This window comes from Oncorhynchus gorbuscha, linkage group LG19 (assembly GCF_021184085.1).
Source record: "Oncorhynchus gorbuscha isolate QuinsamMale2020 ecotype Even-year linkage group LG19, OgorEven_v1.0, whole genome shotgun sequence".
Taxonomy (NCBI): Eukaryota; Metazoa; Chordata; class Actinopteri; order Salmoniformes; family Salmonidae; genus Oncorhynchus; species Oncorhynchus gorbuscha.
In genome coordinates this window covers 54422153-54449244 of record NC_060191.1, presented here as the reverse complement: position 1 = coordinate 54449244, position 27092 = coordinate 54422153, and the positions used below count along the sequence as shown (strand labels likewise).

Below are 27092 nucleotides of genomic sequence, written 5' to 3'. Positions count from 1 at the left end.
CTAAAAAGCTGTCAATGGACACCAGAAACAAATTTGTAGACCTGCACCAGGCTGGGAAGACTGAATCTGCAATAGGTAAGCAGCTTGGTTTGAAGAAATCAACTGTGGGAGCAATTTTTAGGAAATGGAAGACAAACAAGACCACTGATAATCTCCCTCGATCTGGGGCTCCACGCAATATCTCAAAATTATGGGGGGTCAAAATGATCACAAGAACGGTGGGCAAAAATCCCAGAACCACACGGGGGGACCTAGTAAATTACCTTTAGAAAGCTGGGACCAAAGTAACAAAGCCTACCATCAGCAAGGGCATTGCAGATGAAACGTGGCTGGGTCTTTCAGCATGACAATGATCCCAAACACACTGCCCGGGCAACGAAGGAGTGGCTTCATAAGAAGCATTTCAAGGTCCTGGAGTGGCCTAGCCAGTCTCCTGATCTCAACCCCATAGAAAATCTTTGGAGGGAGTTGAACGTCCGTGTTGCCCAGCAACATTGCCCAGCAGTCATTGCCCAGCAGTCATTGCCAACAAAGGGTATATAACAAAGCATTGAGATTAACTTTTGTTATTGACCAAATACTTATTTTCCACCATCATTTGCAAATAAATTCATAAAAATCCTATAATGTGATTTTCTGGATTTTTTTCTCATTTTGTCTGTCATAGTTGAAGTGTACCTATGATGAAAATTACAGGCCTCTCATCATCAATTACAGGCCTCTCTCATCATTTTAAGTGGGAGAACTTGCACAATTGGTGGCTGACTAAATACTTTTTTGCCCCACTGTACCTGCATGTGGATATGAGCATCACTAAAGGCCTGGCTGTGTTCTACTACACAGGAGGGAATGTGCTTTACTGACCTATAAACAAACATCCATTGTGGATCAATAGGCTGAGTGGTCTATTCTGCCTCGAGATGCTGACCATAAATCTCCCGGGGCCACCCTCTCCCTCATTAAATTATAAAAGATCTGTGAGCCGTAAAAGACTACGGTGCCTAAAAACAGAGCCCAAACAATATAGATTTTTCAGTCCATATTGTTATTCAAGAATCCTTTAAAGTCTGTCTGCTGTCTCCGAAGTCAGGACTCAAAGACAGGCTCAACTTCCCGCAGAGCTCATGTACATCTGTGGTGTGATGTCATCTTCCGTGTGATGTCACGACCACGGAAATACGGTGTAAGAGCAACCAGGAACACTCGCCAGGTCCGTTCCTGATGTCCGAGCCATAGCACATTGCTTGTTATATTTGAATTGTAAATCCACTTATTCATTTATTTCACCTTTATTTAACAAGGTAGGCCAGTTGAGAACAAGTTCTCATTTACAATTGCGACCTGGCCAAGATAAAGCAAAGCAGTTCGACACATACAACAGCACAAAGTTACACATGGAGTAAAACCAATGTACAGTCAATAATACAACAGAAAAATAAGTCTATATACAATGTGAGCAAATGAGGTGAGATAAGGGAGGTAATGGCAAAAAAAGCCATGGTGGCTTTGCCATGGACACTGTATGCTTTACAGCCAACGCTAGACAAGCATTTGTGTAAGTTTATCATGGCATAATGCTATGCTAGGCTCTGCTAGCAGCAGGCAACATTTTCACGAAAATAAGAAAAGCAATCAAATTAAATAATTTACCTTTGAAGAACTTCGGATGTTTTCACTCAGGAGACTCCCAGTTAGATAGCAAATGTTCTTTTTTTCCAAAAATATAATTTTGGTAGGCGAAATAGCCCCAAGTTTGAGGCTCCCAAAAATAGTTTGGGAGATTGCCTGCCTTGTGAGTTCTGCTATACTTGCTATACTTACTGCTTTACTTACATACATACGTACAGTTCTGTTATACTTTCAAACGGTTTTAGAAGCTTTAGAGTGTTTTCTATCCAATAATCATTATTATATGCATATATTAGCAATTTTGGACAGATTTCTTTTCAGTTTACTATGGGCACGCAAGGGGGCAGTATTCTGCCTATCCTTAACTGGTTTTAAAGATGATGATACAAAAATAAAAAATAAAAATGATGCTTTTGTAATTGTTTTATCTGAACCAGATTGTGTTATATTCTTCTACATTCAATTCACATGTACACAAACGTCAGAGTGTTTTCTTTCAAATGTTACCAAGAATATGCATATCCTTGGTTCTGTGCCTGAGCTACAGGCTGTTAGATTTGGGTATGTTTTCAGGCAGAAATTGCACAAAGTAGGGGGGAGCTGTTGGAGGTTAACGTGCATGAAACCAAGGCTACGGTTAGAGTTATAGAAGCCATCAAAAGAGAGCGCCTGGGGAATAGGAGTGGAGCTAGGCATTGCAGGGCCTGGATTCACCTCTACATCGCCAGAGGAACAGAGGAGGAGTAGGATAAAGGTATGGCTAATAGCTATGAGAATTGGTCATCTAGGACATCTGGAACATAGAGTAAAAGGAACAGGTTTCTGGGGGGCGATAAAATAGCTGCAAGATATAGACAAAGGTATGGTAGGATGTGAATACAGTGGAGGTAAACCTAGGCATTGATTGATGATGAGAGAGATATTGTCTCTAGAAACATAATTGAAACCAGGTGATGTCATCGCATGTGTGGGTAGTGGAACTGAAAGGTTGGATAATGTATAATGGGCAGGACTAGAGGCTCTACAGTGAAATAAGCCAATAAACACTAACCAGAACAGCAATGGACAAGGCATATTGACATTAAGGAGAGGCATGCTTAGCCGAGTGATCATAAGGGTCCAGTGAGTAGTGAGGTTGGTTGGGGTCACGGTGATTCAGACAGCTAGCCGGGCCATGGGTAGCAATCTGGTAGAGGATGGAGGTCTGTTTTTAGCCACCTCATGCGTTTCCGTCGGTAGATTAGTGGGGTTCCGTGTGGTAGAGGGGACCAATCCAATTGGCAAAATAGATATAGTTATAGTGACCCAAGAAAATTGTCCGATACACTTATTCAGATAGCAGCCGATAAGACAGCTAACGATTAGCGGGCCGCAGATGGGCGTTCAGGTAACGTTACGACGGAGAGGCCAGTTGGATAACTCCCTCGGGCAGATAACGTCGGTATGCCAGTCTTGAAGGCCCGGTGGGGCTCCGCATCGCCAGTAAAACGGGTCCGGATCGGTGATTAAAGCCCAGGAGTGGCTGATGGAACTCTTCAGCTGGCTCGCTCCGGAATAATTGACGTTTGCTCCGGGACCGACCTATGCCAATAGTCACTCGGATAGCAGCTAGCTAGCTGCAAGATGCAGGTGTAAATGTCCAGAGCTTGCGGTAGAAATAGTATACTCTGGTCTGAGTCACATTGAGCTAAAGGATAGCTGATGACCGACAACCGTGGTTAGCTGAATACTGGCTAGCTTCTGGCTAGGTTCTGGCTAGCTTCTGTTGTGAATTTCAGATTTGAGGTGAATAAAACTTTTTTATATAAATTGGTGAGGCGGGTTGCAGGAGAGTGTTTTTAAGTTGAGTTTTAGAAGGGAAAAAATGTATATAAATATATATATATATAAAAAGATATGCGAAGAAAATACGTAAATATATATATACATGGGACACGACAAGACGAGGACAAAGGACGTCTGACTGCTATGCCATCTTGGATATACAGGAGTGCTAGTGTTAGGAGTGCTCGGAGTGCTCTAAAACGGGAGCCATGTTGTGTCTGAAGCTTTTAAAAAAGTATGGACCTTGCACATAGGAGAATTACATTTTCATGCGGTGAAAGAAGAGTCCCAAGATCATCACCATTATCATTTTTAAAGGGAATCTGTTCCCACAAATGGAATCATTATGCCAACAATGATGCCTCATTGAACGCCAGGACAGAATGTGGCACATTGTAATGCTAGTTCACCAATCAGTGCTGACAAGGACCTGTTTCCACACTAGTGACTTTTCAGGGCCTGTGGTATAAATTTCAGCCATCTGCATTAAGGTGCTATATCATGCATCAAGGCCAAGCCACCAAGTTCACTTCCATGGCAAGGTCTGCTTCCCATTTATGATGGGTGATCTGCTGCATGATAATTAGTATCTACCTCACAATATTTAATCTAACTGCATTACATTTGAGTCTTTTCGCTTTTCAGGAGCTATTATGGTTAAGTGCCTTGCTTAAGGGCACATTAACACCTAGTGGCTCGAGAATTCGAACCAGCAATCTTTCAGTTACTGGCCCAACACTCTTAATGGCCCTCGCTACATATTCGTCGCCAGACCCACTGGCTCCAGGTCATCTACAAGTCCATGCTAGGTAAAGCTCCGCCTTATCTCAGTTCACTGGTCACGATGGTTACACCCATCCGTAGCACGCGCTCCAGCAGGTGTATCTCACTGATCATCCCTAAAGCCAACACCTCATTTGGCCGCCTTTCGTTCCAGTTCTCTGCTGCCTGTGACTGGAACGAATTGCAAAAATCGCTGAAGTTGGAGACTTTTATCTCCCTCACCAACTTCAAACATCTGCTATCTGAGCAGCTAACCTATCGCTGCAGCTGTACATAGTCTATCGGTAAATAGCCCACCCATTTTTACCTACCTCATCCCCATACTGTTTTTATTTATTTACTTTTCTGCTCTTTTGCACACCAATATCTCTACCTGTACATGACCATCTGATCATTTATCACTCCAGTGTTAATCTGAAAAATGGTATGGTAATTATTTGCCTACCTAATAATAATAATATATGCCATTTAGCAGACGCTTTTATCCAAAGCGACTTACAATCATGTGTGCATACATTCTATGTCTCCACATGCCTTTTGCACACAATGTATATAGACTCCCCCTTTTTTTCTACTGTGTTATTGACTTGTTAATTGTTTACTCCATGTGTAACTCTGTGTTGTCCGCTCACACTGCTATGCTTTATCTTGGCCAGGTCGCAGTTGCAAATGAGAACTTGTTCTCAACTAGCCTACCTGGTTAAATAAAGGTGAAAAAAAATCACTTGGCTACCTGCCGCCCCTACAGTAGCTGTGGCAAACTTATCCTTTGGGGACAATTCAGTACAGGTACCTATGTGTTTGCAATCAGTTCAGTGGTGATCGCACGATCAACTGCTCAGAGAGTGTGCCATGTTTATCACATTTGCTCATTGAGTAAGCTGTGCATTGCACCCCCAATGCTATTGCTTTGCTTCTCTCCTGGAATTATGCTGACAGTGCCAAGCCTGTCTATGGTTATGTCTTGGATTGCAGCATTAAGGGTAATCTTCCATCCATCATAGTTTGACAATCTGTGTTGGAAGAGCAAAGTTTCATGTTATGCTCTTAGTATTCGACAATGAATTGAGTTGTCGCAATAAGACAATTATATAAATGACATGTTTGCCATAAGATTGATCGACGTCTATCAATAACATTATGTCAAAATCGGACACATTTATGAATTCATTTTGACAAGGCAAGTCATTTAATTAAGAACAATTTCTTATTTTCAATGACAGACCAGGAACAGCCTGTCATTGAACTGCCTTGTTCAGGGGTAGAACAACAGATTTCTACCATGTCAGCTTGGGGATTTGAACTCACAACCTTCATGGTTATTAGTCCAACACTCTAACCACTAGGCTACACTGCCTGCCCAAATACAAGAAAACATATCAGTTTGTATAAAATTTGAAGGAGCTCTCTGACAAAACTGCACTTTCTATAGCTCATGGGTAGAGTGAGACAAATAGAAGCACTTCCATATCTCTACTGGCACATTAGCTTGATGTAGATGGAGGGGAAGGAGGGGGCATTGTTTCAGGGTATCAAGTTATTGTGATGGAAAGGAATGGGGGTTCTTGTGCTCAAAGAGCCACTTCAAAGAGAAGCAGCAGTGAGGGGAAGGGCTGGCCTGGTGGCCACTGGAGGCCTCAGCCCTGTGTGTTATTTCAGTAGAAATGCCTGTCTCAATGCCTGATAGGAAGTGTTGCTCCTCTCGCTGTTTGTTTATTTACCTCACTGTTGCACAGTCATACATTCTACAGCCAGGGAGCCCATGAGTGGATACATAAATCCTGACTGTGTGTGCATTATAACTCCAGGATAATAGACACTTATTACTACAAGCCAATAGATGTGTCGACAGAAAAATGCTAGAACTATGTGTTGAGTAGTGACATTTGTTTGAAATTGCAAATATATATTGAATTTATATGCTATATATAGAAAAATAAGCAATTACAGTAATTTATTTTCCATTTCAATCTTTCCCATGTGTTAAATTTCCACTGTGCTGTCTCCCAAACTATCACATTATTTTTCCAGTTCCAGCATGCACTATTGTAAAAATAATGCAAGAACATAAAATTAAAAAACATTTTCATTCAGACATCTGTAGGGGGGGAACATTGTTACCCTTTTGATGCACTGCTAATGAAGTGGGCCTCAAGTAACCTACCCCACAGTCAGACCAGCCCAAGATGCCTTTGTGGTCAGATGAGGCAATGTGAGCGCTTCAGGCTCTAGAGGTCTCCATCCAGCATGCAGCAACATCCACCTATCGGAATTCTTCCCCTCACTGTCTAGTGCAGCGGACAGCGGTATAGGAAGGGGAGTAGAACGCTCAGAGCCACGGAGACAGAAGGAACCTGAGACACGCACGCGTCCCGAACGACACAGAAAGGAAGGGAACTTTGATTTGACGCGTGGCCGATAATGATGAAATTGACGACACGAAAGAGCTGCATTCCTTAGTGAAGGGAATAATTGACATTTCGAGTGTTCCAATATATAATGTCATTGGATCCCTGCTCATTGTAGATTATATTTAATTGCTCTCTCCTATTTCTGAAATCTTTCTTTATTGTGATTGTACACTTCGTTCACCCGCATGAATTTTAAGGCAGTCTGAGCGCATTGTTTCCAGCTTCGTCGCATGGGATTTCCAGTCGTGTCGGGTGCGGTGATGTCTGCAACATTCCGCTCTTTGTTTCTGGGTAAGTGAGTTCCCATTCATATGAAAATATGTAGTTATTAATAGGAGATGATCAATAACACGATAAAGGATGTAATTGGGGTTATGATTTATACAGAGCCGTTATGTGGGCTATTGTTCACAAAAAATTACCATAGCTGACAGCGCTCCATCGTGCGTAATTGTATCCAGAATTATATCGAAATTAGCCTACAAATAATGTAACATAAGCTGTTCATAATATTTATCCCAAGTTCTTTATGAATAGCCTAGATCAGTCTGACAAATTAGCCATTTTAAAATGTTAAATAAATAGTGAGATGAGACTTCATTGTGATAAGTAATTCAATGAAAAATGTGTGTTAAGAAGAAAAAAGTTAACTTCGGGAAAAAAAGCCCCTACAATGTGAATTGACAGCAGATGTTTCTGTGTTATGATCACTGTACAAATGCTGCACTTCAGGCATCCATCCACTAGACTGGTTCTGGAGAAAGACTGTAGTCTGAGTGTATTGTATTGTCCATTGAATGTTAATGACATATTTAACACAACTGCTTCTTAACAGAAAGCACAAAGACAGGGCACGCCACCTATAATCCGAATCACAAACTAATGTGTTGTGTCACCGATTGGCAAAAATAGATATTTCTAATAGATCATGGCAGGTGTTGAGAGTGCCTAGCTGGTGCCCTGAGAGGGACTTGACCGCGAGATGAGGAAGCTAGATATCGCGTGCCGGCGTGTGCCGGGGTCAGAGTTGGTGAGAGTTGAGCAAAGCAAACATGGAATAGGCCCACTCTTGTCTCCTTTGGTTCAATTCCAACAATTCTGTCCGTTGTTGTGATGGTGCATTCCATTAGTATATTTTTTCTGATGACAGTTTATGTGTAGCCTAATGTGTTTATCAAACTTGGACCTTTAATATAGTATATATTTTCTTTGCAATAGCACATTAAATACATTACCTCTGCCAATATATACTGAACATAAATATAAATGCAACATGTAAAGTGTTGGTCCCATGTTTCATGAGCTGAAATAAAAGATCCCAGAAATTGCACGCTAATATTATTTCTCTCAAATTGTGTGCACACATTTGTTTGCATGAAGCTGATAAAACAGCATGATCATTACATAGGTGCACCTTGTGCTGGGGACAATAAAAGCCCACTCTAAAATGTGCAGTTTTGTCACACAAGACAATGCCACAGCCCTACTGGTTTATTTAAATGGACTGATTTCCTTATATATAAATGTTTGCCATTTTTACATGTTGCGTTTGTATTTTTGTTCAGTATATTTGTATGTTAAATTGGGTCCTAAAGTCTTATTTTGTCCAAATTCAACGCATCTTCCATAATTCTTGCAGTAACATCACATCAAAATTTCACTGTGAGGTTTCTATAAATTCAGCAAATACCATAGCTAGAGCTTTACATGTTCTCTATTGTCAAAGTAGCTACACCTGAATGAGGTCTCAGTAGCCTGCTCTGCAATGATAGGCCTATGAGTGAGGCAGACAAGTGATGTGGGTTGCCATTGTGTTCATTTTCCTTATCCAATAGGCTGGGGATAACTGGGTTGACAGCCTAGACATGCAATCATAGCTCTAGTGAACTGTATTATCAGCTATTAATTTTGTTAGCTGGTGGTGATGATGATGATGATGGTGATGAAGTTGATGTGATGATGGTGATGATGGTGGTGGTGATGATGGTGAATATTGGTGGTGGTGGTGGTGGTGGTGGTGGTGGTGGTGGTGGTGGTGGTGGTGGTGGTGGTGGTGGTGGTGGTGGTGGTGGTGGTGGTGGTGGTGGTGATGGTGGTGGTGATGATGTTTTGGTGGTGGTGGTGGTGATGATGGTGATGGTGATGGTTTGGTGGTGGTGGTGATGATGGTGAATATTGGTGATGGTGGTGGTGGTGGTGGTGATGGTGGTGATGAAGTTGATGTGATGATGGTGATGAAGTTGATGTGATGATGGTGATGATGGTGGTGGTGATGATGGTGAATATTGGTGATGGTGGTGGTGGTGGTGGTGGTGGTGGTGGTGGTGATGGTGGTGGTGGTGGTGATGGTGGTGGTGATGATGTTTTGGTGGTGGTGGTGGTGGTGATGATGGTGGTGGTGATGATGTTTTGGTGGTGGTGGTGGTGATGATGGTGATGGTGATGGTTTGGTGGTGGTGGTGATGATGATGTCGAGTACGATGGAATTTGTATTATTTTTTTTGTATTTAGCAGATTAGTGTATTGCTAATGTGTAGGTTGGAATTGATAGTCAGATGGCATACATGTAGTGGTGACATACCCCTCTGTGCGGTCTTTCATCATGGCAAACCCGGTTGAAGGACATTTCCCTTATAGTTATGAACAATATTTATTTAAGACCAACCCAGAGGCTGAGCTAAGAGAGAAGAGCTTATTTTATTATGGAATGATCAATACTAATTAATAGAGCTCATTTCCTTTTAATTTCTCTTTGGCCTTGGAAGTCCAGAGACATCCTTAATTAACTTAATATCTGTGGGAGATGTAATATCCAGTGTTCACATTATAGATAAGTACCACAATTAAACACCACAGAATTCCTTAACTGGCTTTATCAAGGCTTACATCATAAAATGAATGGTGCAGTGGAAGGTCAAATGATGTGGTAAAGCCTGTAAAAAAAGCTGGAAGTAGAACCAGAGTAACCAAACCAAAGTAGTGGAGCTTAATGATGGATTGCCTGCCTGTCATTCCCTCAGCAATATATGGTTTTGAATGGAACATGTTAAATGACTGTCCAGGAAGTAAAAACAGATTGTAATTCACTTGACAGAAATGTAATGGGAAAAAGTGAGTAGCCCTTCCGTTGGAGTTGTACATTTCCAACCCGCAAACACCCTAATTTCAAATGGAGCTTATCCACTTTGACCGCTATGATATTTATCAGTCTTGCATCTATGCTCCTCTATGACAATGGCAGAGGGAATTTGAGTTGCATCCTCAAGTTGCATAATCATCGTTCATCTGATCTGTAATGTAAGGAGATATATGCTAAGAGTGACTAGGTTTAAAACGGGTTTCTGTTCCTATTCTACATTTAGCGTGTCTCCAGGGGTGGACAAAGCATCTCTCAAATGTGGAGATGACAGGAGCCTCCGGAGCCAGAGGTCTTGAAGTGACATCTCGATGTGTTTGGCCCTGAATCACAATTCCACACATACTCCCCTATCTCACACTCATACAAACACACAGCCATTTAAAAATCTGATGACCATAGAAAGCACTAATACTGTAGGTCTACAGTATACCTTTATTTAACTAGGCAAGTCAGTTAAGAACAAATTCTTATTTTCAATGACAGCCTAGGAACAGTGGGTTAACTGCCTGTTCAGGGGTAGAACAACAGTTTTGTACCTTGTCAGCTCAGGGATTTGAACTTGCAACCTTCCAGTTACTTGTCCACCAATCTAACCACTAGGCTACCCTGCCACTCTAGGCCATATTCATAGACTTGGGGCTGTATTCAATCTGTATCACAGAAGTACAGCATTACAGCGTGATTGAAATTGAAAGCAATGTTCCCGCATTAGCGGAGACTGCATTCACGTAAACACTCCAAATATTTCAAGCTCAAGATTGCAGAGATACACACAGGATGGAATAACCTTTTAGAAGATGTGAGCACACATGTAATGAGCACCCTAATGAGACTATGTTTGAGCACGAATGTCTAACTGTCACTACTAGAACTATACACCCATATCACTAACAAACACTGATTTGCTTTTCTAGCAGTTTATCCTGATGTGTTATGTCTTACTTGATTCCTATGGCCTTTAGATGGCTAATACACTTTTCCTGATTTTCTTCAGAAATAACCTTGTTTCATTGATTGAAGTGCTTTTAGGAATGTTTTTCTGTGCAGAGCAAGCCTAGGGCCCGATTCAATCAGATCCGCTTTGGTCAGCATATCAGTTGTTTTGGCAGTGTCAGAGGTGGAACTGCGTTAGAGCTGTCTATAATCCCACAATTCCCATGCAGCCGCGTTAGAAGTTCATGCAGCCGCTTTGCAAGTTCAAACACTCGAATTAGACTAAATCACCATATCCAAATGAACATGAAAACATGCATTAGTCTAACATCAATGGCTTGAATTTTTTTACAAGTCATTATTTCTAACATCAATAGAGCCTACACTTTCTAGTGCCGTTTTGAACTTCTAACGCAGTAGGGATAATAAGGAAGGGAGCGGTTTGTGACACACGAGCAGCCGTTCCCCAATTTGTCAGCTCATACCTCAGTTACACCTCCAACACCATCAAAACATCAGCTACAGTTCATTCGGAAAGTATTCAGACCCCTTAACTTTATTCCATATTTTGTTACTTTACAGCCTTATTCAAAAATGGATTAAATAAAACCATTTCCTCATCAATCTACACACAATACCCCATAATGAGCGAAAATAGGTTTTTAGACATTTTTGCACATTTATTATGAATTAAAAAACAGAAATACCTTATTTACATAAGTATTCAGACCCTTTGCAAAAACCAAGCCATGAGGTGGAATGAATTGGCTGTAGAGCTCCATGACAAGATTGTGTCGAGGGACAGATCTGGGAAAGGGTACCAAAACATTTCTGCAGCATTGAAGGGCCGCAAGAAAACAATGGCCTCCATCATTCTTAAATGGAAGAAGTTTGGAATCACCAGACTTTTCCAAGAGCTGCCAGGCAAAACTGAGCAATCAGGGGAGAAGAGCCTTGGCCAGGGAGGTGACCAAGAACCTGATGGTCACTCTCACAGAGCTCCAGAGTTCCTCTGTGGAGATGGGAGAACCTTCCAGAAAGACAACCATCTCTGCAGTACTCCACCGGTCAGGCCTTTATGGTGGAGGGGCTAGACGGAAGCCACTCCTCAGTTAAAGGCATATGACAGCCCACTTGGAGTTTGCCAAAAGGCACCTAAAGGTCTCTCAAACCAAGATTGATTTCTTTGGCCTGAATGCCAAGTGTCACGTCTGGAGGAAACCTGGCACCATCCCTACGGTGAAGCATGGTGGTGGCAGCATCATGCTGTGGGGATGTTTTTCAGCGGCAGGAACTGGGAGACTAGTCAGGATCAAGGGAAAGATGAATGGAACAAAGTGCAGAGAGATCTTTGATGAAAACCTGCTCCAGAGCGTTCAGGACCTCAGACTGGGGTGACGGTTCCCCTTCCAACAGGACAATGACTCTAAGCAGACAGCCAAGACAATGAAGGAGTGGTTTTGGCACAAGTCTCTGAATGTCTTAGAGTGGCCCAGCCAGAGCCCGGACTTGAACCCGATCTAACATCTCTGGAGAGACCTGAAAAAAGCTGTGCAGATACGCTCCCCTTCCAACCTGACAGAGCTTGAGAGGATCTGCAGAGAAGAATTGTAAAAACTCTTAAAATTCAGGTACTGCCAAGCTTGTAGCGTCATACCCAAGAAGACTCGAGGCTGTAATCGCTGCCAAAGTTGCTTCAACAAAGTACTGCCTAAAGGGTCTGAATACTTTTGTAAATGTGATATTTAAGTGTTTTATTTTTAAAACATTTGCTAAAATTTCTAAAAACCTGTTTTTGCTTTGGCATTCTGGATTATTGTGTGTAGATTGATTACGGGGAAAAACGATGTAATCCATTTCAGAATAAGTCTGTAATGTAACAAAATGTGGAAAATGTCAAGGGGTCGAAATACTTTCCGAATGCACTGTATGTGGATCCAGCCAATGCTGGATAACGCTGGTTAGCAATAGATCTGATTGAATCCAGGCCCTAGTTCTGGGTTCTGAATGAGAGTGACTTTAGGTGAAATAGTGCCTGCTTTCTTGCACTCTGTGGAATATTTTCAATGTGTGTATTTTTAACTTTGTGGTGACAGGGGGGCAATATTGAGTAGCTTGGATGAATAAGGTGCCCAGAGTAAACTGCCTGCTACTCTGTCCCAGATGATAATATATGCATATTATTAGTAGCATTGGATAGAAAACACTCTGAAGTTTCTAAAACTGTTTGAATGATGTCTGTGAGTATAACAGAACTCATATGGCAGGTGAAAACCTGAGAAAAATCCAACCAGGAATTGGGAAATCCGAGGTTTGTAGTTTTTCAACTCTTTGTCATTCCAATATACAGTGTAAATGGGGTCATATTGCACTTCCTACGGCTTCCACTAGATGTCACCTTCATTTAACCAGGTAGGCTAGTTGAGAACAAGTTCTCATTTACAACTGCGACCTGGCCAAGATAAAGCATAGCAGTGTGAACAGACAACACAGAGTTACACATGGAGTAAACAATTAACAAGTCAATAACACAGTAGAAAAAAAAGAAAAAAAAGAGAGTCTATATACATTGTGTGCAAAAGGCATGAGGAGGCGAATAATTACAATTTTTCAGGTTAACACTGGAGTGATAAATGATCAGATGGTCATGTACAGATAGAGATACTGGTGTGCAAAAGAGCAGAAAAGTAAATAAATATAAACTGTATGCGGATGAGGTAGGTAAATTGGGTGGGCTATTTACCAATAGACTATGTACAGCTGCAGCGATCGGTTAGCTGCTCAGATAGCAGATGTTTGAAGTTGGTGAGGGAGATAAGAGTCTCCAACTTCATCGATTTTTGCAATTTGTTCCAGTCACAGGCCGCAGAGAACTGGAACGAAAGGCGGCCAAATGAGGTGTTGGCTTTAGGGATGATCAGTGAGATACACCTGCTGGAGCGCGTGCTATGTGTGGGTGTTTCCATCGTGACCAGTGAACTGAGATAAGGCGGAGCTTTACCTAGCATGGACTTGTAGATGACCTGGAGCCAGTGGGTCTGGCGACGAATATGTAGCGAGGGCCAGCCGACTAGAGCATACAGGTCGCAGTGGTGGGTGGTATAAGGTGTAACAAAACGGATGGCACTGTGATAAACTGCATCCAGTTTGCTGAGTAGAGTATTGTTGGGTAGTCAACATTAGTCAGAAAAAGCATTGTAAATATTCACTTACCTTTGATGATCTTCATCACAATTCACTCCCAGGAATCACAGTTCCACAATAAATGTTTGTTTTGTTCGATAATGTCCATCATTTATGTCCATTAATGTCCTTAACTTCTTTTGTTAGGGTGTTTGGTAAACAAATCCAAAAGCTCGTTCTGGTCCAGCCGAACATCGGACAAAAAGTTTAAAAAGTTTAAAAAGTTATATTACAGGTCGAAGAAACTTGTTAAACTAAGTATAGAATCAATCTTTAGGATGTTTTTATCATAAAAGTTCAATAATGTTCCAACCGGAGAATTCCATTGTCTGTAGAAAAGCAATGGAACGAGAGCTACCTCTCATGTGAAAGCGCATGACTGAGAAAGAGAAACCCCTCAGTCAAACAGCTCCCACCCGGCCCCCCTTCACATGAGAAGCCTGAAACAATGTTCTAAAGACGGTTGACATCTAGTGGAAGACCTAGGAAGTGCAAAAATAATCCGGATCCCACTGTGTATTCGATAGAGTTCAAAAACTACAAACCTCAGATTTCCCACTTCTTTTTTGGATTTTTTATCAGGTTTTTGCCTGCCATATGAGTTCTGTTATTCTCACAAACATCATTCAAACAGTTTTAGAAACGTCAGAGTGTTTTACATCCAATACTACTAATAATATGCATATATTAGCATCTAGGACTGAGTAGGAGGCAGTTCACTCTGGGCACGCTATTCATCCAAAAGTGAAAATGCTGCCCCCTATGCCAAAGACGTTAACAATAATTTTATCTTTAAAATTGTGTAAAATACTTGTATGATTTTTGTTGTTGAATTTGGCGCTCTGCACTTTCACTGGCTGTTGGCGAGGTGGGATGCTACCCTCCCACATATCCAAGAGAGGTTTAAACAGCCAAAATCATCTTCGATACAAGTGAAGGTCATTCTGGCGAGATGAAAATGTATGACAGATATCCTCTCTTTTTTCTATATCCTTCCTATTTTACCCCCTTGTGTCTGTCACCATCTTATTTGCATCAATACACTACATTGACATTGGACATCAATTTCCCCATTGATCAATGTCTTTTCAAGAGGTCTGTCTCAAAATACAGTATGTCTTTGCTTGAAATATTATGTAGCATTGTCGTGGGCCACAAACATCTGGACAGAACTGGGTGTGTGTTGTTTTCTGATCTATAAATCTCAGCCGCTTTTCAACCTTCACTGACAAAATTACTTCCAGATTATTTTGGAACACATGAACAGGAACTGCCTATTTCCCTGTACGGCTAACTTTTGACAGATGCTCTGGAGAGGCTCAGATTCACGTTAACTCAAGCCACATGTATAGTACAGTAGGCTGCGTTCATTCTGGTACACCAAGCTCTTCTTTCTATGATATCTATCAAGCATTGCAAACCTTCCATTTTAGGTTCATAAAAGTGGTTCAAACAACAGAGTACCCTATGGATTTCTTTCATCCCTGCCACCATGGTCATGCACGAGCAAAAGTGAGGATTTCTGCATTATTTGTTGGGGTAAATAACCATGAAAGTCAATAGAGCGGGGATCATTATTGCTACTTTTCAGGAAAGCTTTGCCGCTAGTGAACATAAACAGTCTGATGAGGGTCTCTTTGATTGTTTTATAAGGACGCAGAGATCTGAGGGTGAACAAATGACAAGACAAATGCTGATGTTTTTGCCCCAAACTACAAAGGGCATGGTCCTAATTTACTCTTTCTGCAAATGGTTTTCACCCAAAGCGACCAATCTACCATTCATTCTGATTTTAACGACAACCCTCCGATGTCCAGAGATGAACCCATCTTTCCCAGTATAATGCCATTTTGCTATTTCCTTTTGGAATACATCCCTCCATTTTACTATGATGTCTTACGGGGGTCTGGAAACTCCCTATTTTTAACATTTCTACCAATATTACCCTAAAAATAAATACTTTACCCAAAGGTATAATGATATTTCCCATTGACTGATCATGGTTTCTCCGATCCCCTGGTATGATATAATAATAATAATATATGCCATTTAGCAGACGCTTTTATCCAAAGCGACTTATAGTCATGTGTGCATACATTCTACGTATGGGTGGTCCCAGGGATTGAACCCACTACCCTGGCGTTACAAGCGCCATGCTCTACCAACTGAGCTACAGATATTGTTGCACATAAATGATTGTAACTGTTGGACTTCAACCACATATTTCAATGGATAGCTACTGCCAAGTGAATAGAGACTTATCAAAATCAACACATCTTCTGAATACCATTTAAAAGAAATCCATTATCATCATTCATTGTTAGGATGCTATCATTCCAAGCTCACAGCTCTGTTTTGCTTCTCTCAAACATGCTCTACCTAACTGAAAACTGGCAGCCCAAAATAAGTGTGGCACGCTTGTCTACTCTGAGCAAAACATGCTTTTGATCTGTGTTCTCTCTTTGGAAACCAGGTATTTCTGTTTTCAGAGAGGCTGAGGGATCCGTTATTGGTACAGGAAAATAGATTGTTTCTGTCGCAAAGGTCTTTCATTTTCAAGCAGCTTAGCATGCTGCTTACATCAACGACAGGAGAAGAATAACAAGTGCCTTACAATGTATTTTATATGCGATTTTCCTCCATTGAAAAGATGGGATTGTCATTCTGTACGTTAGTTCCATGGCTGAAATTGGCTAAACCTTATTTTCCTCCGAGGCTGTAGTGTGCGTTTCCTCTGTGTCAAACGCTCTAGCCCACTGTCATCTGGACCACCCTTTAGCTAGAGCTGAGGTGTTGACATTGCAAGTCTGCGATTATGAATTGTGATTTGACTGTTTTATGCGATTGGTCAAATGTGCATGCCCTCAAATAAAATGCATGGAATTGTTGATTTTTCCCCAAAAAATTGCAATCACAGAATCGCAGAATCCTGGAGGGACTAATTGATTATTATGTCCAAATAGAGGCTTTGATATTCAAAAGGCATGATGTGACTGAAGATCTGAATAATTTTGGAATATTGCTCTCAGAGGAATAGGTTCTCACTATAAAGCACTCTGTGACAGTGATCATCAACTAGATTCAGCCGCGGGCCAATTTTGTCTTGAGCGGATGGTCGGAGGGGGCGGGACATTTTTACAATCAGTGGCGACCCGTAATTCAGCCCCACATATTTATCTAAAAAAAAGCAAAATAAAAATATAGTTTTTTATTTTTGTGAGGGGTTGCCTGTTTTGCATGTTATTTTGGCGATAATACATGTCACATATCAGTTTGCAAACAATGTAAAAAAATAAAAATAATAACTGAATAATAAATAAAACTGGATACAAACATGGTCTTTTTTTTGCTTTCTTGAGTAAGGCAGCTCCAAAATGCAGGTGTTTCAGCCTAGCTCATTGCTTTCTATGGTGGTGGGGCAGCCAGTAGATAATACGGAGCGTAGGGGTTGGTAATATTCTTGTCACGCCCTGACCATAGAGATCCTTTGTTTTTCTATGGTATAGTAGGTCAGGGCGTGACTGGGTGGTTTTCTTGTTATTATTTTCTGTGTGGTTCTAGTTTAGTTTTTCTATGTTGGTGTTTGGTATGATTCCCAATTAGAGGCAGCTGGCTATCGTTGTCTCTAATTGGGGATCATATTTAAGTAGCATTTTTTCCACCTGTGTTTTATGGGATATTGTTTTAAGTTAGTGTATGTTACACCTATTTGTTACGGTTCGTTGTTTGTTTCATTCTTTCTTTGTTGTTTTGTGCGTTTCTAATAAATAATATGTGGAAACCATATTGCGCTGCAGCTTGGTCCGATAATTATTCCAGCGAATGTGACAATTCTCTAGTTGCGCTGTGATTGGCTCAGTGTTCTTTCACTCATGGGGACACTACGTCACTGCCAAATCTAAGGGTAGAGCTAAAAAAAATTCAAGCTCCTTGGGTGTGCCATAGAGTTACATTAGAAGTGCCCATCCAAGAAGGTTCAAGGTCATTGGCCACAGATAAAATGACATCAAATCACCTTATATCTACAGTAGCTTTGATCATACTTTCAAAATCTTAGCTAGCCGTCATCATCATGAATCAAGTCAACAATCTACTGGCAAATCCTTTTTGATCCTTGTCATATGAAGAGAAATAATGAAGAGAAATTATAGATGAAACATATCGGTGCTCATCGGCCATTGGACAAAAACATTACACAACAAGTTGGAGATCACAAATTCAATAATGAGTGGTTTGGAAGGAATCAGTGGCTAACTGCAAGCATTGCAAAGCAATCACTAGACTGCTATTCCGCAGAGTTGGTGTGTGGTCCCAATTCTGGGTTTAAGAGTCTCTTTTTCCAATCTTAGAATGATAAACATTCAACATTGGCCATGCAGTCAACCCAGCATGATTTCTGCCACGTTTAAATAATAATAATAATAATAAATGCCATTTAGCAGACGCTTTTATCCAAAGCGACTTACAGTCATGTGTGCATATTTACATTTACATTTAAGTCATTTAGCAGACGCTCTTATCCAGAGCGACTTACAAATTGGTGCTTATGACATCCAGTGGAACAGCCATACATTCTACGTATGGGTGGTCCTGGGAATCGAACCCACTACCCTGGCGTTACAAGCGCCATGCTCTACTTAAAACAACTGTTTACTCGGAACTGGGAAATCTGACTTCAATGAGCTCAATACAACTGAGAACTTGGGGAAAAACAAGCTCCTACTGGAATAATACATTTTGAATGGTCATCCAACTCGGAATTGTAAGTTGGGAACTCGGGCCTATTTCTAGGGCTACGATCTGAAGATCACTGATGTCATCATGATTCAACCTTGTTTTTTTCCAAGTTCCCAGTTGTCTTGAAAGCATCATCAATCCAGAGAATGTCAGAATTTGATGACAACGTTTGATGACAAAATTTGCCCACGAAGGACTGCCGCACCATCTTCCTGTTCAAGTGAACACAGCACAACAAGGTGAGTCCAAAAATGTCTTGTACGCTGCTGCATAAATGATGTAAAATGCCTCGTATGACATCAAGCAGTAAATTAATTATTGAAATTGAATTCAGATTTTTTTTTGTTATCAACCAATGATGCAAAAGCATGTTTCACAAGGCAATGACAACCCTGTTGTTTTTTCTCCCTCTCTTTTTTGTGGAATGAGAGCCAACTGAGAGAACAGGGGGAATGTTCCACGTCTGACTATTTAGACGCCCGCTGTTCCTTTCAATTTGAAACAGTCTATTAGCTCTGCCATTGTCTCACTCCATTTCACTCTTGCTGCTCTCCCCCAAGCGTTAGCGCCAGTAATCAGCAGAGGCCTCCTTTTCTTCTTGCATTCATCTTCACCCCCATTGTCATCACCACTCCATCCGGAAGAGATCCAAAGATGGATGGTGTTTGCAGGGGGGAATTTGGTGGCCATTGATTAGTGCATTTAAAAATAGGAAGAAGGAATGGTTAACCTGCAGGTAGCAACAACAGCTTGAGGACCATCTGTCTTCCCTGTTTGATATGGAGGGGTTTAAAATCCGAAGCTTGTTCGTGGTTCAATACTTTTCTTTCATGTCTGTCATAAATGGACCATTACACAACATCCTGTACTTCAGATACATGTAGGTTGCAATTATTTTATTAGAACCATGAAAAAGGCTTTATATGATAAACACGTACTGTAAAATGATGCTGATGTTTTTTTAAACAAGGATAAATGCATTGGTCATCACGACTGCAGATATTTTATTGCTATTCAGTGCTAGTAACTGTAGAATGCCATATTTAGGTCCCACTGTAGTGGCTTGCTGTTATCTTGTACTAGAGGCATCATGATGGATGGTTTAATTATCGAGACACAATGCCAGGCATTTATCTGGCTGTTCATACCACAGCAAAAACATTGTAAACTGGATATCGCTGATCAATCGCTAGGCTTCCTGCAATTAAGTGTTTAATGCTGCTGATTACGCTAGCCTGCAATGTGTCACACTAACGGTGGCTCAACCTTTAAACGCTATGAGGCGAGATGCACTCAATGGAAGAAGTTAATGTTTGCTTAGGAGATTAAGTCACATTTAGGTGCTTAGACCAGGGGTGTCAAACTCATTTTTCCCCTGGGAACTGCATTCGTTCTTCAACGAGGTCTGGAGGGCCGCACTTAAAATTGGTTATATTTCCTCCCTATAAAAAAATGTGAAAAATAATCCTCTATCCATTGTTTTGGAAAAATGCGATGCTCCCTGACTGTCTAGCTTTCATTTTGGTGGTTATTAGGGAGCAGGACACAATCAAGAAACTGTATGAATGTAGAACCATTATCATTACTACCAGTGGTGGAAAAAGTACCCAATTGTTACACTTGAGTAAAAGTAAAGAAACCTTAATAGAAAATGACTCAAGTAAAAGTGACTCACCCAGTAAAATACCACTTGAGTAAAAATCTAAATATACAGTGCCTTGCGAAAGTATTCGGCCCCCTTGAACTTTGCGACCTTTTGCCACATTTCAGGCTTCAAACATAAAGATATAAAACTGTATTTTTTTGTGAAGAATCAACAACAAGTGGGACACAATCATGAAGTGGAACGACATTTATTGGATATTTCAAACTTTTTTAACAAATCAAAAACGGAAAAATTGGGCGTGCAAAATTATTCAGCCCCCTTAAGTTAATACTTTGTAGTGCCACCTTTTGCTGCAGCTGTAAGTCGCTTGGGGTATGTCTCTATCAGTTTTGCACATCGAGAGACTGACATTTTTCCCATTCCTCCTTGCAAAACAGCTCGAGCTCAGTGAGGTTGGATGGAGAGCATTTGTGAACAGCAGTTTTCAGTTCTTTCCACAGATTCTCGATTGGATTCATGTCTGGATTTTGACTTGGCCATTCTAACACCTGGATATGTTTATTTTTAACCATTCCATTGTAGATTTTGCTTTATGTTTTGGATCATTGTCTTGTTGGAAGACAAATCTCCGTCCCAGTCTCAGGTCTTTTGCAGACTCCATCAGGTTTTCTTCCAGAATGGTCCTGTATTTGGCTCCATCCATCTTCCCATCAATTTTAACCATCTTCCCTGTCCCTGCTGAAGAAAAGCAGGCCCAAACCATGATGCTGCTACCACCATGTTTGACAGTGGGGATGGTGTGTTCAGGGTGATGCGCTGTGTTGCTTTTACACCAAACATAACATTTTGCATTGTTGCCAGAAAGTTCAATTTTGATTTCATCTGACCAGAGCACCTTCTTCCACATGTTTGGTGTGTCTCCCAGGTGGCTTGTGGCAAACTTTAAACAACACTTTTTATGGATATCTTTAACCTCTTGCTCCTACCTGACACGCAGGCGTCCCATCTAGACATCTGGAAATGCAAAGGCGCTATGCTAAATGCTAATAGTACTAGTTAAAACTCAAACGTTCATTAAAATACACATGCAGGGTATTGAATTAAAGCTACACTCGTTGTGAATCCAGGCAACAAGTCAGATTTTTAAAATTTTCGGCGAAAGCATGAGAAGCTATTATCTGATAGCATGTAACACCCCCAAAAGACCCGCAGGGGACGTAAACAAAATAATTAGCATAGTCGTCGCTACACAAACCGCACAAATAAAATATAAAACATTCATTACCTTTGAAAATCTTCTTTGTTGGCACTCCTAGATGTCCCATAATCACTATTGGGTCTTTTTTTCGATTAAATCGGTCCATATATAGCCTAGATATCGATCTATGAAGACTGTGTGATAAACGGAAAAAAATAGCGTCTTATGGCGTAACGTCATTTTTTTTTTATTAAAAAGGTCGACGATAAATTGTCACAAAACACTTCGAAATACTTTTGTAATGCAACTTTAGGTATTAGTACACGTTAATAAGCGACCAAATTGATCACGAGGCGCTGTATATTCTTTAGCTGTCCGCCTGGAAATAATGTCCGGGTAAATCTCAATCAAAATATCCGGTCGGATATCCACACATACTAATCATATGCATATACTATATTCCTGGCATGAGCTATATATATATTCCTGGCATGAGCAGCAGGGCGCTGAAATGTTGCGCAGCAGGGCGCTGAAATGTTAACAGAATGTTCGAAAAAGTAGGGGGTAGGAGTAACAGGTTAAGAAATGGCTTTCTTCTTGCCACTCTTCCATAAAGGCCAGATTTGTGCAATAATTGTTGTCCTATGGACAGAGTCTCCCACCTCAGCTGTAGATCTCTGCAATTCATCCAGAGTGATCATGGGCCTCTTGGCTGCATCTCTGATCAGTCTTCTCCTTGTATGAGCTGAAAGTTTAGAGGGACGGACAGGTCTTGGTAGATTTGCAATGGTCTGATACTCCTTCCATTTCAATATTATCGCTTGCACAGTGCTCCTTGGGATGTTTAAAGCTTGGGAAATCTTTTTTTCTCCAAATCCGGCTTTAAACTTCTTCACAACAGTATCTCGGACCTGCCTGGTGTGTTCCTTGTTCTTCATGATGCTCTCTGCGCTTTTAACGGACCTCTGAGACTATCACAGTGCAGGTGCATATATACGGAGACTTGATTACACACAGGTGGATTGTATTTATCATCATTAGTCATTTAGGTCAACATTGGATCATTCAGAGATCCTCACTGAACTTCTGGAGAGAGTTTGCTGCACTGAAAGTAAACTGGCTGAATAATTTTGCACGCCCAATTTTTCAGTTTTTGATTTGTTAAAAAAGTTTGAAATATCCAATAAATGTCGTTCCACTTCATGATTGTGTCCCACTTGTTGTTGATTCTTCACAAAAAAATACAGTTTTATATCTTTATGTTTGAAGCCTGAAATGTGGCAAAAGGTCGCAAAGTTCAAGGGGGCCGAATACTTTCGCAAGGCACTGTATTTGGTTTTAAATATACTTAAGTATCAAAAGTATAGTAATTTCAAATTCCTTATATTTAGCAAACCAGATGGCACCATTTTCTTGTTTTTTTAAATGTATTTACAGATAGCCAGGGGTACACTTCAACACTCAGACATCATTACACATTAAGCATGTGTGTTTAGTGAGTCTGCCAGATCAGAGGCAGTAGGGATGACCAGGGATGTTCTATTGATTCGTGTGTGATTTAGACAATGTTCCTGTTCTGCTAAGTACATTTGGGTTTCAGGGAAAATGTATGGAGTAAAAAGTATATACTTTTCTTGAGGAATCTCGTGAAGTAAATGTATAAGTTGTTAAAAAGTACAGTAGTAAAGTAAAGTACAGATACCCCAAAAAACAACTTAAGTATTTTATTTAAGTACTTTACACAACTGATTACTACACAGTTTCAATTTGGTTTGGTTCATTTTAAAGTATATAGAGAGATGTTGTTTTATGTATGTTTGGCACCCCTGGCTTAGACCATGGTGAGTGTACAGTAGATTGCTGAAAAGTAAGAACATTCTCCTCTTCCTGTGAAACTGTTCCAGAACAGATGGCATCATCACCTTTGTTTTTACGAGTCGTTAGACTTGACTTGATGATGAAATGGAGCCTTTCCACTATACTGCCCATGCAGATGTGTAGCTCTATGGTTTGATGTTATCCACCAAGTCGCAGAGTGCCGTGCAGAAATAGCAATGTAAAATACAACCCAAACACACACAAGCATTAGATTTGCACAGTACAAGGCTTTTAATATTGCCTTTCCAAAGTGGACACATTGTGTATTCCCTTGACTGAGGCGGCAGAAGCACCACCCCTGTGCTCTGATAAAAGTGTAGTGTGGGGTTGTTATTCTGCATGCCTGAAATACACATATTCTCTCTCTCTCTCTCTCTCTCTCTCTCTCTCTCTCTCTCTCTCTCTCTCTCTCTCTCTCTCTCTCTCTCTCTCGCTCTCTCTCTCTCTCTCTCTCTCTCTCTCTCGCTCTCTCTCTCTCTCTCTCTCTCTCTCTCTCTCTCTCTCTCTCTCTCTCTCTCTCTCTCTCTCTCTCTCTCTCTCTCTCTCTCTCTCTCTCTCTCTCTCTCTCTCTCTCTGAAACACATACATACAACTCCTGTGTCTGAGGAGGCTTCCAGTACCCTGGGGTGTGGCAAATTAATGCCATCTACTTCCCTGTTCCTGGATGGTCTAAGCTCCTACTTACATTTCCTGCAGATGCTGCCATTTTCACTCCATTGTTTAGTCATCTTCTGCCTCTCCTGTGTCTCTCCTGGATTCTTTACGTTGGTCCTCATGCAGCCTGACAGGCTAACTGTAGTTCACTACGCCACCAGAGAAGACACGGCTTAGGACTGTGTTTAAAGTGCTTGTAATGGTTCTGTGGTTTTGTCAAAATTGTCACATTTCAATGTATTCCATAGTGGTGCTGAACTGTCTGCTTGTGAATGAGATGTTCCTTTTCAAATATTTGTTAAGTTTTTGGAGTAAAGGTTCAGTTGGGAGCAAATAGAACATGATGGGCATGGCTTGTCTTCTTGATATTCAAGGTGAGGTTTTTATCAGCACACATCACTTTATTGTCTGTGTCATTTCAGAAAGGGAAATCTGGAGTGTTAACATTAGGCATGATTTTCAGTCTGAGGTCCAGAGTTGTTGTGGAGGAGGAACAGCAACGTTTGCGAATTCAAGCTCTTAAAATAATTAAAGTTGGCAATGATGACTGTGTATTCTAGAGTAGTCCAAGCTCAAAATGTACAGTGATGGAAAGTACTGTACCATTAACTGTATTCGATGTTATAAAAAAAAGGCATGGGGTTAGAGTATAGAATAAGAATATAGAGTATAGAATAAGAACATATTATTTAATGGATGGTCTATCCCTTGTTTGTGAGGAGAGAATAAAGGCATGCCTCATCTCCTTGGTTACTGGACCCAATTTAAAAAAAAAACATTTGCTCTATGTAGAAGAGAAAATGCTATTTACTCTATGAACCTTTCCTCTTGGATGCACTCTTGACATTGAACAATGTGGAAGAGCCGACTCGTCACTAGCCCCTTTGCTAATGAGGCAATTAAGTCTATCCTGCCGTGTTGGAGCACTGGGCTGAGTGTAGGCCCGAGAAGTCATCTGCAGTCTCTGCAATCAGCAAGTGTCTCTTCCCCCCTGGCTGCAAACAGAAGGCCCGAGCAGGCTGTCTGGTGGGATTCACTCCCCCTCCATCCCCTCTCCCATCCTTCCTTCTCCTGTGGCCCTCCCTTGTCAATGTGACCCTCGCTCATCTCTTCAGATCACCAGCAGGGCCAGGCCGTATTGAAGCGTTGTCCAGCTAGTGGCCTCATAGAATCACGTTATCCATGATTGATGCTTGTGCGCTTCCTGTTTGGCGATGGGATGTGAAACAGTACATGGTCTTATAGTGTTGCTTCAGAGTTTTCCCTGTATGACTACAACCTTTGACTACTGTGTTTCAGTGAACCTGACCTGAGTATAACACGGTGCAGCAGCAGCGTTTTCCTGTTCGGTCACCCCGGGCCGTTAGTGGAGTATTTACCATGTTTCCTTTAGTCCATGAGTTATTCATGCCACCAAAAGCTCCTGCTCAGGGAGGGGACGTTAGGCTGCAGCAGTGTGGATGGAGGGATCCTACTGCAGCTGGAGGTAGTGTGGTGCGTGGGTGCTTGTTTCGCCTTTTCCTCCCTCTTCCATGACGCTCATAAGTAAAACAAGGCCCATCTCTCCTTCACTTGGTCACTCGTTACTAGAGAATCCTGTGTGTTAGTGTGTATGTTTATGTGTGTGTGTTAGTGTGTGTGTGCGTGCGTGCGTGTGTGCATCATGTGTTTCTTTAGATTGCATCTTCCTATTGTGTAATGGGGATGTTTATTAAAGCATGGAAATGCATTCACCTCAAGGCTGTTTTGCTTATTACAGGCTAATGTTGATTGTTTAAATTGCACTGATACTTCGCATTCCTCCTTTTGCCCATTTAAATTGTAGTGACATTAGTTAGTATGCTTTTTCCTCCAAACCTCTATAGCTTCTCGCTGTTGTGTCATGTACAGAATTAGAGCCTAAGTTAATGTGTTTAAAGGCGGTGATAACGCCAAGGCTTACCGCTGTTCAGAAAGGGAAGGGATTACGGGACATCGTTTTCTGTCTTCAAATAGCTGGTTTAACCGTCAGATTACTTTCTTCTTCTCTGGTAATGAATTGCTGGTGTTTCCTGACAGACGGCATGAAAGAGAACGCCTCACTCTGCGGAGAAGGAAGACGGCTACTCTTTAGTGCTGGAAAGGTATATTGCAACGCACTGTGCAGAGAGAGACAGGAGATGTCCGAAATCTCCTCTTTCACGGCCGCTTATCTAGTGATTGATCGGAAACATTTGACAAGCGATCCATGCGTGATTTGTAATGAGAGCGTTTGTGTGGGCATACAGGCATGTGCTCATGCATATAATAAAGCAATTGTACATGAGAGAGCGTGCTAAACTGCTTTTTTAGCACGGCTGTGCTGCGGTCATAGGTACGAGGTGGACCCGAGTACCGTAGATCAGCCATGCTAAAAAAGTTGTTTTGCACAACCTCGTGTACAATTGCTTTATTATATGCATGAGCACATGCATGTATGCCCACACAAATGCTCTCAAAACAAATCACACATGGATCGCTTGTCAAATGTTTCCGACACAGCTATGTTTGCTAGCCAAGCCAGCTGGACATTCATTCTATCATTTAGGTTGCCAGAGACACAACCCAGTTGTTAGGTCTTTTTGTTCTGTATCTATGTACATATTGCATCCCAGTCGTTAGTTCAAAATGTACCATTACCGTGCTGGCTGGCAACTTTCTTATCCCTTGCTTGCTATCTAGCCAACTACAGCTTGCTATCTAGCCAACTACAGCAGTCACGTCAAACCTTGCAGCTAGAATAACAGCAAAATAGCTGCATTTCTCCATTTTTGTTTCACCTGACATTTCTTTGTATATATCCATAGAAATGATTTCCTCTGGCTGAGAAAATATGGCCTTCTCGTCCTGACAGGTTCATTCTCAATAGGACAGTTAAAATCGAATTTCAATATTGAAACATTGTTGCAAATGTCAAGAGCCAGACAGCAACGTTTGTACAAACCCCCGTTGTTGCAAACCAAATGTTATGCTAGAAGTAAGGAGAAATAATGTCTTGATGCTCTTTACAGTGGAGATCAAGTTAATGAATTGGCTGGCTGAGCTGATGGGACACTGGATGCACAGGGATTTCACAGATGGAATAGAAAACGAGATGCC

At 41.2% G+C, this 27092-nt stretch overlaps 1 protein-coding gene across 1 annotated transcript in view; it reads left to right on the top strand.

Moving 5' to 3' along the window:
- The first annotated feature begins 6440 nt into the window (after positions 1-6440).
- The window catches only part of LOC124005819 (CXADR-like membrane protein), a 97529-nt gene continuing 76877 nt past the window's right edge, over positions 6441-27092 (top strand). The window contains exon 1 of the mRNA XM_046315391.1: positions 6441-6938. Within this exon, the coding sequence (XP_046171347.1) occupies positions 6878-6938 (61 nt within the window). The 5' untranslated portion in view covers positions 6441-6877. The remainder of the gene's footprint in view (positions 6939-27092) is intronic.